At 36.6% G+C, this 18,200-nt stretch overlaps 1 protein-coding gene across 2 annotated transcripts in view; it reads left to right on the top strand.

Annotated features, from left to right (window-relative positions):
• LOC150080485 (guanine nucleotide-binding protein G(q) subunit alpha) overlaps positions 1–18,200 on the top strand; it is a 214,303-nt gene that overhangs the window by 132,871 nt on the left and 63,232 nt on the right. For both annotated transcript variants that reach the window (XM_090381701.1, XM_090381700.1), the window contains exon 5: positions 4,168–4,297. In XM_090381701.1, the coding sequence (XP_090237827.1) occupies positions 4,168–4,297 (130 nt within the window). The remainder of the gene's footprint in view (positions 1–4,167; positions 4,298–18,200) is intronic.

The raw sequence follows: 18,200 nt of genomic DNA, 5'->3' as shown, positions 1-18,200 counted from the left end.
TGTTTTTCTTATTTTGTTCATAGCAATGATATTGACATTTTACAATTTGCGGATTTCATCACCACCCAGCTAACAATGCTAATTAACAATTTTAACAAATGATTTGATGTATCTCCAGAAAAAAGTTATATTGGATTCATTTGATCCATTTTCTTTTGGAATTTCTTCATGCCCTGAAATCACCATTCAGCAAAAGGAAGATCTTATCGACCTGTCTTCTGACGAAGCATTACATGCTCGTTTCAAGACTACAACTTATGAAAAATTTTGGCTTTCTCTTCAAGATGAGTATCCAAAATTATCGAAAATGGCAATTCAAACATTGCTATCTTTTCTACGTATTTATGTGAAGTTGGTTTCTCAAAATTAACAGCTATAAAAAAAAAAAAAAAAGCATTCCAGACGATGACATGGGAGTAGCAATTTCAAATATTGCACTAAATATGAACCAAATATCAGCTATCTGGGCTCATCCTTCTCATTTGTGATTTGTTTTGTAATTGTTAATTTTTTATTGTTTTGTAATCTTAGTTGAAGTATGAGAATGTGATTTGTTATTTTTGCTGTATTCAAATAAAATATTAAACAATTGTTTTAATGTGTAAATTAAAAGGAAACAAATGTTTACCTTTGTGAAGTTGGACTTCACAAAAGTATACAAGTATCTCAAAACAAAATAGCCCATGCCAGCACTTAACCTTATAGTGGTGACATGGAATGACCAGTACCAAGATATATCATCCTTGTTGTTCTTTGTTGCGAAATGCCTATAATGTTTTTAGTATTAAATCAGCTCACACCAACCATAAGAATAAGCATTTACTGTAACTAGAATATTTATTTGAGGATGCGGTTATCATGGATCGAGCGCATGGGTTCTGGAACCGTAAATGGCTCGAGAGCCTACGAATCTGTTCATCCGACCACAATATTATGAATAGGGACAGAGGTATGCGTATGCATCCTCTGTTTGAAACTATTATCCTAAGTACGGATGAACGGTTTTGCTTAACACGTTCCCGAGCTATTTCCGCTTCCAGTTCAGACCATGCGCCGACTGCACCACGTGTATAGGTACCGTGAGCCTGTTATATATGGACGTGCTGCAGGAAGTTTTGTTACTGCTGAGGAAGGGAGCGCAAGCTTCCGAAAGCTCCAGAGATTTTTATCGCTTTTAATCCGGTTTATTTTAGTGTATATTTTATCTCAAGGATTTTATCACAGTTTTAATGTTTTTACATGTATATTTAATATAATAGCAGTTTTTTGTAAATATTTATTTTATTTTAATATGTAAATAAATATTCTAGTTACAGTAAATGCTTATTCTTATGGTTGGTGTGAGCTGATTTAATACTAAAATATGAATTTTCCCAACCTCAGAGGCCTTTTTCAGGATATGCCTATAATGATTTGAGTTACAGTTGGTTATTGTCTTGGTTTGCATTGTCCGCACTGCAGTGTTCGTGTTGATTTCTTAGTATTCTACTTTTAACATTTCATTATTTTTATATTTTGAATATAAAAATAATCCTTTAAAATGCAGAAGAGAAAATACAAATTTACTAACAGTTTAAAGGAGCAATTCCCATTTATAAAAGAAAGTATTAGTGATGATTCCTCAAAAGTGGAGTGTTCCTTGTGCCATGCTGTGTTTAGTGTTAGTCATGGAGGAAAGCAGATATATTTGATCATGTCAGCACAAAAAAACATTAAGGCTGCTGTGGCTGCAAAATCCTCCAGTCAATCATTAATGTCACTTTTAGGCAAAAAAACTGAGCAATGAAAAGATCTATCTGCAAAAGAGGCTAAGTTTGTTTATCGTACTATCAAACACAACCATAGTTTCCGGTCGATGGCTGTACTTCAGCTCCTTTAAAAACATTCCTAAACAAAAAAACTTACCTGTGCTCAAATAAAATATATGGCTATTGCTGTGAATGTATTATCACCACATGCAAGAAATGAAATACTGGAAGACCTAAAGAATACAAAATATTGCTGCTTAGCTGTAGATGCTTCTAACCACACTGATCTAAAGATTACAGATTATAGTGAGGTATTTTATTCAGGATAAAGGCAACAGAAATATTAGAATTTTGCAGTCTCCCTGGAGAAACCTCTGATCTTATTGTTGACTACATTTTAAAAGTTGCTAATAAACATGACATTGTTGATAAAATAATAGGTATTTCAGCAGATAATACCAATACAAACTTTGGTGGATTAAAAAGGAAAGGCAAAAACAATGTTTTTACAAAAATTCAAGAAAAGTTCAACAGAAAAATATTTTTGTAGCACACATTATTCATAATAATGTACAAATTGCAGTTTATGTATTACCTATAGATCTCCAGGAAATTCTGTGGAAAATTAAGTATTTTTACTATTTCACAGTCAGAGTAGAAAATTTGAAGTATTTTTTGATTTTGTGGAAATAGGGTATAAAACTGTTCTGGGCATAGCAAAACATGATGGTTGTAACTGGAATGAGCTCTGAATCATTCTATTGAACTTTATGATGTGCTACAGAGTTATTCCTTCTGAGTCGGGATAAATGTCCAAATATTTTATATAAATTTTTTAACAACAGGAAATCTTTTGTATTTCTGAGAAGTCAGATAAAGATTTTCTGATGCTATTCAGCAAATTGAATGTGAAGAGGTGGCAGGTTTAGATGTTAAGAAAGAAATTTTCTGGTCACAAAGCTTATAAAGCGATGAAATGATCTTACATGGTGATATGAAAACTGAACTTAAAAGGGTTCATAAAGCAGGTGTGATGACCAAAGAATCATTCAAAAAAAAATTCTGCAAATTTTTATAATGCTACACTTCAGTATATACAATAATGGACCGTTCATTCGTTCAGTGTATTTGCAAAGATGGAATGGATTTCACTGAGGAAATCCTTTTGTTGGGAAAATTTCACAGAATGTGCCAAGGAAATAAAGATTATCTTACCTAACCTCAGTATAAATGAAGCAAGTCTCTTTGATAACTACAGTAATTTCAAATTTTATTCAACGGAGAATAAAATAACTGAATGGGATAATACTAATTGTAAGACTGCAGACCGAGATGGAAAGAAATATTTTCTCATTTTCAGAAGGATCAAATGCCTCAGTAGAACATATTTTCTATTTGATGAATTCATTATGGACTGATGAGAAAGTCTTCAGCTGGATGCAGTCAAATCAGTTTTGATTATTAAAACCCATTATAAGGACGTACCATGTTCAGATTTTTTTGGATGTTATATCCAAAGACCTAAAGCTTTTAGAAAAAGTCCATTCTTTGAATAAATTTCAGAAGTGAGGAAAGTGAGAACACATGTCATAGCAACATGTCATCCATCAACCAGTCAGTCATAAGGAGGGAGAGAAGTTGTACAAATTAGTGATTATAGAGTATGGACTGTGAAGGATGAAGGGATTAATAAAAAAAAAAATGAGTGATTGTCAGTTTTTTTAGTATTTTTATTGTTTATATATTCTTTGTTAATTTTTCATATGTGAATTGTCTCGTTCCTTTTCAGAATAGTTATTTCATTATATGTATATTTACTACATGTACACTCCTTTAAAAAGTCTATCAAAAAGTAACAAAACTGGTTTTTTGTTTTTAAAATCTGTGATCCCTAAGTTGGTGGGGAAAGAGAACCAATTTGTGGGTAAGGAAAAATTGGAAGTTGCTCTCATGACTTGCTGTTTGTCTTGCAAATGTTTCCAAACACTTTTAAACATGACCTTGCACCATGTGATTTTTTTTTTTAAATATTTTTTTAATTTTATTTTCCTTAACTGAAGAGCTCATTAAAGAAACAACTTTTTTATAAACAGAAGTTATGGCAGCCATGACAGTTACAATGAAGGAACTTTCAGAAATTGATTTCAGAGAAGCTTCTTTTACAATTAAACCAAGAATAAATAGCTAAGGTCATTAATCCGAAAAATTTGGTTTGTAATTATCCTTAATTATTATTATTATTATTATTATTATATAGTTGTCTAATTCAAAATTCTCTTGGAACTGTTTTTTAAATTCAGCCTTGTATGTTGCTATACTCAGTGTAATAGTATGTATAACTGATAAATATTTATTCCATTGTTAATTAGTTAGACTTTATGTTAATATTTTATAATATAAATTCTGTGCATGTATTTAGGATGGTTGATGTAGGTGGACAAAGATCCGAAAGAAGAAAATGGATTCATTGTTTTGAAAATGTCACATCAATCATCTTCTTAGTCGCCTTAAGTGAATATGATCAAATTCTGTTTGAATCAGACAATGAGGTAATTGGATTCATTGTTAATTTTTATTTATATTGACTTTGCCAAAGTTATATTGTCAAAATCAACTTAAAAGGCTATCACAACTTAAATCGTGTTATTGCTTCATCTTGCAGTGGTTCTTATACTTGCCTCCAGCCTCCCAACCCATCTTTGCACCCAAAAAAAATTGGCCACCTCATCTTGGGTAAAAATTCTTAATACTGTTACTTTTTTCCCTCTATTGTGGTAATTGAAGGTAAACATTAGAGGTATAATTTTGTGGTGATCATAAGTGTGACTTTTGCTTTATCTTCAATATGGAGAGTCACAAAATAGTATGACAATTTATACTTTTGTATGTGGATATATCAGAGTTTAAGGCTCTGGATTAAGTACTGTAGTGTATCCCATTTGTACTATCCTCCATTGCTGCAGATGCCACACAGCACTTGCAACAATTGAGGTTTGGGAATTGGCCCAATGATCTGCTGATTCCTAATCCACCTTCTAGAGAATATTCTTTAGAATTTGATGAATTTGGTAAACAATCATTGGAAATGTTTGGTAAACATTTTCCTAATCAAGAATTGATGAATTAGTGAAGAACTTTGACCATCACTAAGACCTAAATCCCTGTTATTGCTTTGATTTGATTAGTCTTTATGAAGAGATTGATATTAGTCACAATCTAGAAGAGTGGCTCTTTTCATAGACAGTTCAAGTAGAAATTTGAAAGTTGTGGTGCATTCTGTTCATATTAAAGAAAACAAATGTAATAGAGAAGACCAAGTATGACCAATATAAATGGGATGTCTATGGGGACTCAAAGATGATTAGTTTCCTTGTGGGTTTTTTGTTTGATTTCACCAAGTTCCCTTGCTTTCTGTGCTGGTATAACAGGACAGATCCATGGGTAGTAATGGATTGACACTACAGGAGATGAGAATGGTCTGCCAGAATTCAGTTGCAGTCTGGTGTAAATAATATAATAAGCAATCCTTTGGTTCCAAAAAAACTGTCTTGCTTCCACCACTCCATATCGAGCTGGGATTAGTCAAACAATTTGTTAAAGCTTGGATCCTCAAGGTGACACCTTCAAGCATATACAGTCTTATGTTTTCAGATTCCAAAGTGAAATGACATTTATTGGTCCACAGACCTGGAGTACCTCCCACTTCTCAAGAAAAAGTGGATGTAGAGCTAAAGGAGGTACCAGATGATTCAATCTTGGATACTCTTTGTGGAAAAAGAAAGTGATACAGGACAGTCCTTACTTCCTCAAAAGAGAAATTCAAGACTGAGAAAAGTAAGCCCTCGGCACTTTGGAAGATGCCTGATGAATCCACAAGCCAAAATAATGGCTAAATTCTTACTGCGGAATTGTTGTGAATTCAGGAAAAAAACTGACGACATAGAGTGCCTGCTGCAAAAGCATGAGCCGGTTTGCTTTTTTATTTTCAGGAGACATATTTGAAGGCAAATGAAAACCCTTCCTTTTGTAACACTACTATTATATGTAAGGACAGAACTAGGGATGGGTCTGCCCATGGAGTAGTTCCCATTGTTTTGGGCAACCAAACCCTAGTCTCACCTCTGTTGCTTTCCACTAACTTAAATGCAGTAGGAATTCACCTTGCAGTTTGGTCCACTCTGGACCATTTAATTAGACTGGAAATATCCATCCAGGATACTTTCCTAAAACGAGAATATCTGGTGTCTATTCTTTCACATGGAGAAAGCATATGACAACTTGGAGATGTGGCATTTCAAAAAACCTCTATGGCCACAGAACAACTTACTCTAGCTGTAAAGGGTGCTGTCTATGTTGGTGACTTCAGCATATTTTCTCAGTCATGCAACATGTGACGGTTATTGAAAGACAACTGAAACAAGCCATTGATCACCTCAACTCCTGAGCTTTGGCTAATGGATTCAGGTTCTTGCCACAAAAGAATGTTTGCATACATTTTTGTCATAAGCTTAATCTACATCAGTTGCAGTTGAGCTGATCTACATCAGCTTAATTGAGGCATTGTACAAAATGCTATTCCAGTAGCACTAGACCCAAAATTTTTGGGGACTCTTATTTGATAAAAGTTAACCTTTCTCAAACACATCTGCTAACTCAGCAAAAAGTGCACAAGCGGTTCACTTTCTCTTTGTTCGAGAATAATACACAGCAAATTATGCTCCCAATGGCAGGATTTGTAGAATAGATAGACAACAAATAAATGACATCAGATAAAATCTGTAATTGAACCATGGCAATCTAGTCTTCACAGGAATCGTAGCAAGGAAGTTGTTCTTGCCTGATTCCTTATAAGACTCCCTCTTTCCTGCTGCAGGTTGATGACCCTCCTATGTGCAAGTCTAGTGACATCATTTTAACTATAAAACATGTTTTAATTGACTGCTAATTTTACCCATACATACGTGTTTTACTGCTCTTACTCATCTGACTAGGCCTTATACACAGAGTCAGATTTTCAATATTCTCCATGCTCTCTTCTCTACATCTTGGGGTGTGAACCGATGTACCTTACTATTCATCTACCGTGCACTTGTATGATCTAAACTAGACTGTGTCCCAGGTATATGCATTAGTCAGAAACTCTACTTTTATGGCTGAACTCCGATGCATCATCAGGCTATCTGTATTGTTAGTGGAACATTTCAAACATCTCCTGTTCAGAGCCTATATGTGGAAGAAAATGAACCACCATTATTGCTTTTGATGTAAGCAGTTGTCTTTAGTGCACTTTAGAACTAAAGTCCCTGCCAGACCATCCTACGTGGACATTGGTTTTTGAGCCAGTTTGTGAAAATTTTTACAGTGCTATCTGACTGCCAATCATTCCTTGGATATTTATGCCCAAGAGCTACTCAGAGAGCTTAACATCATGGTTAGCCAATCACCAAAGCAGCCCTTTCCACTCTGGCATGCACATGATCCAGCATGTGACTTTTCCCTTAAGAACTGGATAAAGTCAAATGTCCATCTGTCTACCTGCAACTCTGTTCAGCGCACAGAGCTGAACATTCTGACTTCTTGACAGCTTACACAGATGGCTTGAAGTCAGAATCATATGTAGGATCTGCTACTGTATCCGAAAAGATTCTCCCTGAATGCAGTATTTTCCATGTAGAGTTGGATCATATCAGTACATGCCGGTACCGATGACCCTCCTATCTGGCTGATGCCATGGCCAAATCAGCAAGTCTCATTAATAATCATTGCCTGTCAGTCCCCTATACAGACTACTGGCAAAAAAATACACAATATTTACTCCCAGTGGCAGGTTTAATGAAACAGGCAGACAACAAATAAATTACGCTATATTACAATAAATTAATTGAACCATGCCAGTCTAATCTGTGCAGGAATCATCGCAAGGAAGTTGTGTTGTTCTTTCTTGGCTCCACATAGGTTACAGCCATCTTACACTTTCCTTCTGAGAGCTGTGCCCCTCCTACGTGCAAGTTTTATGACACCATTTTAACTATAAAACATGTTTTAATTGACTTTGTTACTTTTACCCATTGTTACTTTTACCCAACTTGCAGCTTCTGGAGACTAGATTGAGGTGTATAAGGCCTTGAGGTGTATCTAATTGAGATGTATAAGGCCTTGATTGGTTTGAGCAAGCTCAGTGCTAATGAGATTCTTCCTCTTGATCAGATTACTCACCTGAGGAGACATAAATTCAAATTGAGGAAAGACAATTGTAGAATAGATGTGTGGTAATTTGCCTTTAGTCAGTGGGTGGTTGATAGTTGGAAAAACTTCCATCTGTTGTAGTAGATGTCAACAACTTAAATAAGTTCAAGGCAGAACTAGACATCCATTTGGAGTGAATGGATAGGTGAAATGGGAGTTTTTTTTTTTTTTTTTTTTTTTTTGGTGACACTATATAAGCTTGCTTTCTTGCATCATATGCCTCAACTAATGCTAATATTGTCATATACTGAGGAGCAATATCCCGATTTGTTGGAAACGTAAAAAAAAATGAACCAATGTATGACTTATGGAAGTGAAACTTGGGCACTCACCAAAAGAATGGAAGAGAAGCTGAAAACTCGCATCGAAGAATGGAATGAATTATATTAGGAATCAGACTGTTGGATAAGAAGAGAAACACATAGATTAGGCAGCAAACTCAAGTAAAGGACATTCTTATGAAAATTAAAGAACTTAAATGGACTTTGGCAGGAACTTAGCCTGAAGATATGATGACAATGGACTGAAAAAATAACAGAATATTGCCCAAGAGGAGCTAAAAGAAAACCTGGAAGACAGCAATGGAGATGGACAGATGAAATTCATGAGTTCGTGGGCAGTAAATGAATGGCAATTGTAAAAAAAATGGAAGGAACTGGAAAGATGCTGGAGAGACCTTCATCTTGCAGTGGATTGAAAATGGCTGATGATGATTGATTTGCTGAATCCAAGTATTGACCCTTTTTGCTGATTTTTGTGAACTACTGGTATAAAAACCTTTTGATATAATGACCCTTTTCTCATTCCTGGTGGGGGGGAGGGATCGCTATAGATACAGTAGAGGATCAGTTATCCGGAATATTTGATGTCGGACCTCTTCCGGATAATCGAACCGGATAATTTTTCTGGTAAGATTAAATGAATTTAATCTTACCTTACGATTAAATTAATTAAGATTAATTAAATAAAAAATATTTAATAATACATATTTAATGTGTGCAAATGCCAGTGGCATTTGCACACATAGCAATTGTAACCTGCTCTTTTCTCATCTTAAAACCTGTTGTAGGCATTTCTCTTTTAGTGGCTACAGTTTTTTTCTCGTTAATGCTTCCCATAATAAGCCCATCTCATCAATGTTATAAACAACGTTATAAACATTTTTCTCTTAATTTGCTAGAACCGAAGCAAACTTACTTTTAAAGGACACTTGCTGTCAATTCGTCTGCAGAAAGTTTCTTGCCTTGAATATCTAGTTCACATATTTATACCATGTCTCAGTTTAAAGTTTTTCAGCCAACCTTGCCTTAATCTTCATTACCTCTTAATTTTCGATTAAAATCCAATGCTTTTTCACATAACATTGGGCCAGAAACTGGTTCACCTAAACTTTGCTTCTGAAGAAACCACAAATAAAGTGCATTTTATTTGTGGTTTCTTCAGAAAAATCTGAAAATGCACTAAAGCGGCATTTTTGGGTTTTGACATAGTCTTTTTCCTGCTAGATCCTCCTTCACTATCCATAATCGATACAAATGCTGTTATAGCATTGGAATTTTTCTTGATGTCGTAAATTGTTGAAGTCCTCACATTAAACTCTTTGGAGAGAGTTCCTAAATTTTCACCTTTCCTAATTCTATTAATAATTACCTTTTTTTTTCGTTGCAATGTTAAAAATATACGTTTTCTTTTCGTTCATATTTTACCGTAAAAACCTGAGAAAAATAATAAATCACGCAGTTTTCAGCCGATATTATTCTTATCAAACATGGAGCTAAAGTAATCTGTAATTCACTCATACTTTCCGAGAAAACCCAGTTGTCTCTGTATATTTTTCTACAGCACATTTCTGAAGTTCACATAGATGGAGGTCACAACCATAAAACAATTTGTAGTTTTCAGTTTATTGGACTTTTTGTTTGTACAATATGTTATAAACAGGTAGTATACTTGATCTTTCGCTTATTATAATCAAAATTCAATTTGTAAACGTGATTGCTATACCTGGAGCTTATTGTACTACCGTTAATTAAAAAAAACAAAAAAATCAGCCATTCAAATTATTCTGGATAACCAACGTTCTACTGTACATAGTAGATAATTCAGTATAATAATGATGGGGCACAGGGCTTAGAGGGGAACAGGTATTCTGTGTGTTATCAGACACTCAGCCTAAAACACTGATGGATCCAATATCTCTCTATTACAGAAGATTTAGGAGAAGTCCGGTTGGCCTACCTCCCTAAAATCCACTCATGCACACCTCTATCGTAAGCCCTGTTAAGTCACTTAGGTGGTAACGAACGTTTAGATTGCTTCTCTTAAAGAGAAGCCTGGTCAGCGTGAAGAGGAAAAGACCAAACCCTCCAGCACATGACAGCACGATGAAACAAATGGCCCTCAGTCCCCAGCGGCTTTCACTCCCCCTCTTACGGCAGCAAGAGGATCAGAGTGGAAGCAGAGGGTGCTAAGAATCTCTGGGTACGACCAGGCTGCCATACATGGAAACTGAACTTGGTCTGTTGCAACGCAAGATCGCTCATTGGATTGGTGGTGAAGACAGGATATTAGAGCTGGAAAAGGAACTAGAAAATGTGAATTGGAATATCATCGGTTTGGTTGAAGCAAGAAGGAGAAATTAATCACTTATAAGTTTATAAAGTGGAAATCTGCTGTACACCAATGGAAACAGTGAAAGGAGCGAAGGTGGAATTGGGTTTCTTGTCCATAAAGATATAAAAACAACATTTTGGAATTCAAAAGTACATCACCAAGGGTATCAAGATTTCTAAGAGGTACAAGCTAAAGGCTGACCGGGCTAGCCAGGTGGGTAAAGAGCCTGCCTAGTAACCCAAAGGTTGCAGGTTCATATCCCACCTCAGGCTTGGAACAGAGTAGTGCAAAAACCTTGGGAGGTGCATTATGGCCACAGAAACCAATGCGCCAACAACTAACAAAAAAAAAAAAAAAAACAAGCTAAAGGTTATAATGATTTATGCGCCAACATCGAGCCACGATGATTGAAGAGGTTGAAGAAATGTACACCGAAATTGAGAGCCTTCTAGATGAGCAGAAAGCCCACTACACTATCATTATGGGGACTTCAGTGCTAAGGTTGGAAAAAGACAAAACGGCACAGAAAGGGGATATTGAATATACTGAGTTATGCAAAGCCTATAGGAAATTTTGGAATTGGTGAAAGACTTCTGGAATTTGCAGAATCTCAAGGATTGTCAGTAATGAACACTTTTTTTTTTTTTCAAGAAAATGGTGAAAGAGAGTGGACATGGAAGAGTCCGAATAGACTAACAACTAATGAAATTGACTTCATCCTCACTAACAGAAGATATATCATGAATGATGTTACTGTCCTGAATAAGGTAAATGTTGGAAATGATCACAGAATGGTAAGATGCACATTTGATATAGATGTAGGAAAAAATTGACTCGAGTAAATAATACAAAGGTCTTTGAGATAACAGAAGAGGAGAAAAAGCAGTATGTACTGGAACTTAAGAACAAGTTTGAGCTTCTGCAGACTGCTCAGGACCAAGATATCGATGAGGAATATTACAACTTTCTGAAAATGATAAAGCCAAAGACACCTATAGGGAAAAAGAAATTCAAAGAAGAAAAAATTAGTCAAAACACTTGTTATGATGAACCGAAGATGACAAATGAAGAGCAAGATAAACACTGACAAGGAGAAAATTGAATATACTCAGTTATGCAAAGCCATTAGAAAGAGACTCAGAGAGTACATAAGATTTAACACAAGAAAGATAGAACAAGTATTAGGGGAAAACAAAGGACTTAAAATCAGCAGCCAGGAGCAGTAATACAGAAAGACAAATGATCTAACATAGTATGGACATGTAAAACGGATGCAAGAAAACAGATATCCAAAGGCTATCCTGGAATAGTGATGGTGTACTTATAAATAGCAGAATAGTGATGGTGTACTTATAAATAGCAGAGAAGGCATAATAAAAGTTTGTTAGGGAAGTGGAACTCCTGCTAAAGGAAGGAAGGAATGGCAAATCACCTGGACCTGGAGGAGTTTACATGGAACTTCTGAAATATGGAGGAAGAGGAGTGGCTGTTCTGATACAAAAACTGTTAAATAGTATACTGAGAGGAGAAGAAATACCGAAAGAAATGATAACAGGATATATTACATCAATTTATAAGAAGGGCGATCGGAAAAGCTGTTCAAATTACAGAGGAATATGCGTCCTGAATCCGCTGTTAAAGATCCTTGGAAAATGGATTAGGAACCATTTAGAAGCCTGAATCGAGGTATCAGAAGAACAAAGTGATTTTTCAGCTGGGAGGTCATGTATAGATCATATCTCAACAGTACGACAGATCCTTGAAAAATGCCAATCAAAAGGGAAAAAACCTTTATGATTTTCATTGACCTTGAAAAGGCATATGACAGTGTTCCAAGAAAACTTATGGGAAGCACTGAAAGAGGCAAATATTGATGGACAACTGATTAACATTATTAAGGCAATTTACAGGAATAATAGTTGCAGAATAATGCGCATTTAGGGCTAGAGCCTCAAGCTGCGAACAAATTTAGACTATGTATATAAAGTGCTTAGCATCATAATACACAGCCATTTCTGAATAAACAGAAAATTTTTAAGGTGGCATCGTTTTAGGTTATATCTCATATTGTGAATACCTTCACAACGAGTTGCCATGATATTGCACTACTTCGAATAAGTAACGCTTCACCTAAGGAGAAGACTAGTGTTACTTATTCTCAGATAGGTACCACCACCCAGACAGCACTGTTTCAGGGCTATTTGGCCCTTCGTCAGTGAGTGGGTAGGTACCCAAGTGATGCAATGATGGCAAAAACAGTTATGAAGTATAACTCCACAATATGAGAGATGCCTGATGGTGTATGATGTATTTAGACTAATGCGCATTAAGCGTTACTTATTCGAAGTAGTGCAATATCATGGCAACTCGTTGTGAAGGTATTCACAATATGAGATATAACCTAAAACGATGCCACCTTAAAAATTTTCTGTTTATTCAGAAATGGCTGTGTATTATGATGCTAAGCACTTTATATACATAGTCTAAATTTGTTCGCAGCTTGAGGCTCTAGCCCTAAATGCGCATTAGTCTAAATACATCATACACCATCAGGCATCTCTCATATTGTGGAGTTATACTTCATAACTGTTTTTGCCATCATTGCATCACTTGGGTACCTACCCACTCACTGACGAAGGGCCAAATAGCCCTGAAACAGTGCTGTCTGGGTGGTGGTACCTATCTGAGAATAAGTAACACTAGTCTTCTCCTTAGGTGAAGCGTTACTTATTCGAAGTAGTGCAATATCATGGCAACTCGTTGTGAAGGTATTCACAATATGAGATATAACCTAAAACGATGCCACCTTAAAAATTTTCTGTTTATTCAGAAATGGCTGTGTATTATGATGCTAAGCACTTTATATACATAGTTGCAGAATTAAAGTGGGATCAGCTTTGTCACCTGAATTTCACACTTCAAAAGGCTTATTACAAGGTTGTTGCATGTCACCAACACTTTTCAAAATTTATATCGACATCTGCCTAAGATCCTGGTCAAAAAAATGTAATAAAATGGAATTGCCCATTAATAAGAACACCTATATTCACAATTTACTTTTTGCAGACAATCAGGTGGTGATAGCACAAGACTTAGAAGATGCAAAGTATGCATGTCGTCAATTGTTTGAGGAATATAAACAATGGGGTCTAAAAATCAGTTTTAGCAAGACTGAAATGTTGTCTTCAGGGCCAGGACACGTTCTAAATATTGCAGGTTTTAAAATCAAACAAGTCGATAAATTCAAGTATTTGGGATCAGTCTTACAAAGTGATGGATCATCCCAAGCAGAGATCAATAAGAGAATTACAGACGGCAGAAAGGCTATCGGCATGTTAAACTCTGTTCTGTAGAGCAAAAATATCCTACATAAAACAAAAACTTATATTTCAAACGATTGTACAAAGTCTTCTATTGTATGGAGCGGAAACCTGGACATTGAATAGGTGAGCGGAAAACAAATTGCTCTCCACAGAAATGGATTTTTGGAGACACTCAGCAGGAACTTCTAGAAGAGACAGAAAACGGAATGAAGACATAAGGGAAAAAATGGAAGTGAAAAAGACTATTATTGACACCATCAGAGAAAAGTGTCTAACATAGTATGGACATGTAAAACGGATGCAAGAAAACAGATATCCAAAGGCTATCCTGGAATGGATACCTCCTGCAAGAAGGAGAAGAGGAAGACCTAGGAGGACGTGGATGGATGGAGTACGGGAGTGCATGACAGCCCGAGGCTTAACCGACCAAGACACCTTGAACCGCACTTTGTGGTGGGAAAAAATTCCTAACAACAAATAACTTGTAGGCTGAGGAAACCCATTGTAAATGGAAACACTCCTCTTGAAGAAGGCATAATTCAAATAGCAGAAGGCTACTGTAAAGAATTATAGTAGGAGTGAGGAAATGATGCCAGCACTGGGGAAGATGGATCACAAATTAGTAACACATGACATACCCGATATTCTTCCTGATGAAGTAGAACATCCGTTGAAGAAAATGAAGAATCAGAAAACCCCAAGGGAAGATGAAGTTACTGTAGAGTTGTTAAAATTGGGAGGAAGAGACATAACACAAAAAGTGTCAAGGCTCTTCACAAAATGCATTAGAAAAGGTGTGACGACTAAGCAGTGGAATAATGCAATCATAGTTTTGCTGAATAAGAAAGGAGATAAATTGGAAATTATAGAACAATTAGCTTGTTAACCCACATCTACAAGTTGTTCACAACGGTCATTACTAACAGATTAGAAAGAATACTTGATGAGAATCAACCGAAAGAGCAAGGCGGCATTAGGACAGCATTCTCAACTATGGGTCGCCTTCACATAATATCACAGGAGCTAATGGAGAAAGCAAATGAATATAAAACACCATTATGCTTGGCATTTGTGGATTATGAAAAGGTATTTGACTCCATACAGCATAAGGCAATGTTTCGGGCACTGGAAAGACAAGGCATATATACCCCATATATTATGATTTTGAAGAAAATATATGAGAACACTACCTCCTTTATTAGAGTAGACAAAGACAGTAGTAAATTTAAAATCGAGAAAGGAGTTCGACAAGGAGACACAATATCTCCGAAGCTGTTTACTGCTGCTCTTGAAGAAGCTTTCAGAAGATTATACTGGTCGAAAAAAGAGTCAATGTGAATGGAGAGTAACTAAACCATTTACGATTTGCAGTTAACATTGTGGGTCATAAGCCACGATCCCAAAGAATTAGAGTAACATCTTAATCAGTTATGCACAGTTAGTAAGGATTTTGGACTAAAGATGAATATGGCTAAAACAAAAGTAATGATAAACAAGTATGCCACATAAAGGGACAATGATTGATGGAGCAGTAATTGAAAAGGTGGAGTCATATACTTATCTGGGACAAGTTATTAGCTGTAATAATGATAAATGGCTGGAAGTAAAGAGAAGAATAAATTTTGGATGGATAGCATTCAGGAAATATAGTCACGTACTGAGGAGCAATATCCCAGTTTGTCTGAAACGTAAAATAATGAACCAATGTGTATTCCCCACTATGGCTTATGAAAGTGAAACTTGGCCACTCCCCAAAAGAATGGAAGAGAAGCTGAGAACTACACAGCGAAGAATGGAACGAATTATATTGGGAATCAGACTGTTAGATAAGAAGAGGAACACATGGATTAGGCAGCAAACTCAAGTGAAGGACATTCTTATCAAAACTAAAGAACTAAAATGGTTTTGGGCAGGACACATAGCTCGAAGACGTGATGACAGATGGACTAAGAAAATAACAGAATGGTCCCAAAAGGAACTAGAAGAAAAACCTGGAAGGGCCCTTCTGTAGCCGGGTGGGCAGGAGCAGCAGTACATAGCACATGCTTCTTGATTAGACTGGGGTTCGAGCCCGTGACCACCAAATATGGAAGATGCGGAAAGGTCAGGGAATGACCACTGCATATCCCGAAGCAATATGGCCTTAGTTGCTAATGCTCCTAAAAAAAACCAAATAACAAAAAATGAAACCTGGAAGACTGGTGGAGATGGATAGATGAAATTCATTAATTTGTGGGTAGTAAATGGATGACCATTGCACAAAACAGATGGAACTGAAAAGTTGCTGGAGAGGCCTTCATCCTGCAGTGGATTGAAAATGGCTGATGATGAATAGTGATGAGTTTGAAGTTTTGGTTAAGTCTCATATTGAAGGTGCAGAATTTGAACATAACATTTTGAACATGAACATATAATGTGTGCAGAAAGGAGAGATGATAGTACAGTATCTTATGTTTTTGATTAGCATTAGCATTAGTAGAGGCATATGATGCAAGAAAGCAAGCTTATTCAGCATCAGCCAAAAAAAAAAAAAAAAAAAAAAAAAAAACAACCACTACTCCCATTTTACCCCTCCGTTCGTTCGAAATACCTGTCCAGCTGAGCCTTAAATTTATATAGGCTATCAACTTCAACAACAAGCGATGGGAGTCTATTCCACAAACCAACTGCCCGCTGGCTAAAGGCAAATTTCCGCACATCTATCCGACATCCGTCCTTCCTCAATTTGAATTTATGCCCTCTCAGGTGATTATTCTGAGCAAGAGGAAGAATCCCATCGGCATTGAGCATGCTCAAGCCATTCAAAGCCTTATACACCTCTATCAGATCACCTCGCCGATGCCTAGTCTCCAGGCTCTGTAATTTGCAAAACTTAAGCCTTTCTTCGTAAGAGCAACCCTTTGTTCCATTCACTAATCTTGTTGCCCTTCTCTGTACTCGTTCCAGCAGCTCTACATCCTTCTTGAAATTAAGCCTCCAAGACCTGTATACAGTACTCAAGGTGTGGCCTGACCAATGCCTTATACAAGGGAATAATCACATCCTTATCCCTGCTAGAAAAATTCCTGTATATCATTGACAAGACACCATGAGCTACTCTTGCAGCTCGTCTGCACTGCTCAGAGAACTTCATATCTGCCTGCACAATTACCCCCAGGTCCTTTTCATTCTCTACCACTGTCAGCGTAGTACCACAGAGTTGATACGTTGATCTGGGGTTACTGTTTCCCATATGTAGCACTTTACATTTGTCAATGTTAAACTTCATTTGCCACCTCTCAGCCCATCCGCTCAACCTTTCCAGATCCTGTTGCAGCAGCATAGTATCAGTAGTGTCCTTAACAACCCTGCCAACCTTGGTATCGTCTGCAAACTTGGACATTAAGCCTGATACACCATCATCAATATCATTTATAAATACAAAAACAACAATGGACCCAACACTGAACCCTGAGGAACTCCACTAATAACATTAGTCCACGTTGAGCAGTGTCCATTGATTACCACTCTCTGTCTTCTGCCACTCAACCATCCCTTTATCCATAGCAGCAATTTGCCTCCAATGCCACACTTCTCCAATTTGTGCAGCAGTCTTCCATGCGCAACAGTATCAAAAGCCTTTCTAAGATCCAAATATATAATATAAAAGTTATTCCCTGCATCCAGTTCTTTTGTGACTACATCATAGTATCCAATCAAATTGGTCAGACAAGACCTGCCCTTAACAAAACCATGCTGTGTCTGAGCTATAACCGAATTCTTGTCCAGATGATCCTGCAGTGCTTCTTTAACCAGTGCCTCCATTAATTTTCCTGGAACCGAAGTTAAACTAACAGGTCTATAATTACTTGTGTCAGCCTTTGATCCTCCTTTGTGAATTGGGGTTACATTTGCACATCTCCAGTCCATGGGTACCTCCCCTGAGTCCAAAGAAGCTCTCATAATTATGGCTAGGGGTTTGCTTACTTCCTTTGCTGCCTCCTTTAATATAACTGGATAGATCCCATCCACCCCAGGTGCCATTTTTATGTTTATCCTCAGCAATTTCTCCTCCACTTTCCTCTCAGTTATTTGAAAATAATCTAGCTCACTGCCAATGTTTACTTCACCTACGACTTTCCCCTTCCTGAATAACTCATGTGTGAATGTAGATGCAAAATACTCGTTTAGATTAAAAGCACATAGATTCTAAAATAGTACAATGTTTAGATATAGTAGCCAGTCCCCTATTGAGTCACTGGTATGACATAAGCACTGGATCTCAAAAAAT

The sequence above is a fragment of the Mastigoproctus giganteus genome, chromosome 9 (genome assembly GCF_048544385.1).
Source record: "Mastigoproctus giganteus isolate SK-2022 chromosome 9, ASM4854438v1, whole genome shotgun sequence".
Classification (NCBI taxonomy): Eukaryota; Metazoa; Arthropoda; class Arachnida; order Uropygi; family Thelyphonidae; genus Mastigoproctus; species Mastigoproctus giganteus.
Note: the sequence above shows the minus strand (reverse complement) of the source record. Positions and strands in the feature narration are given on the sequence as shown.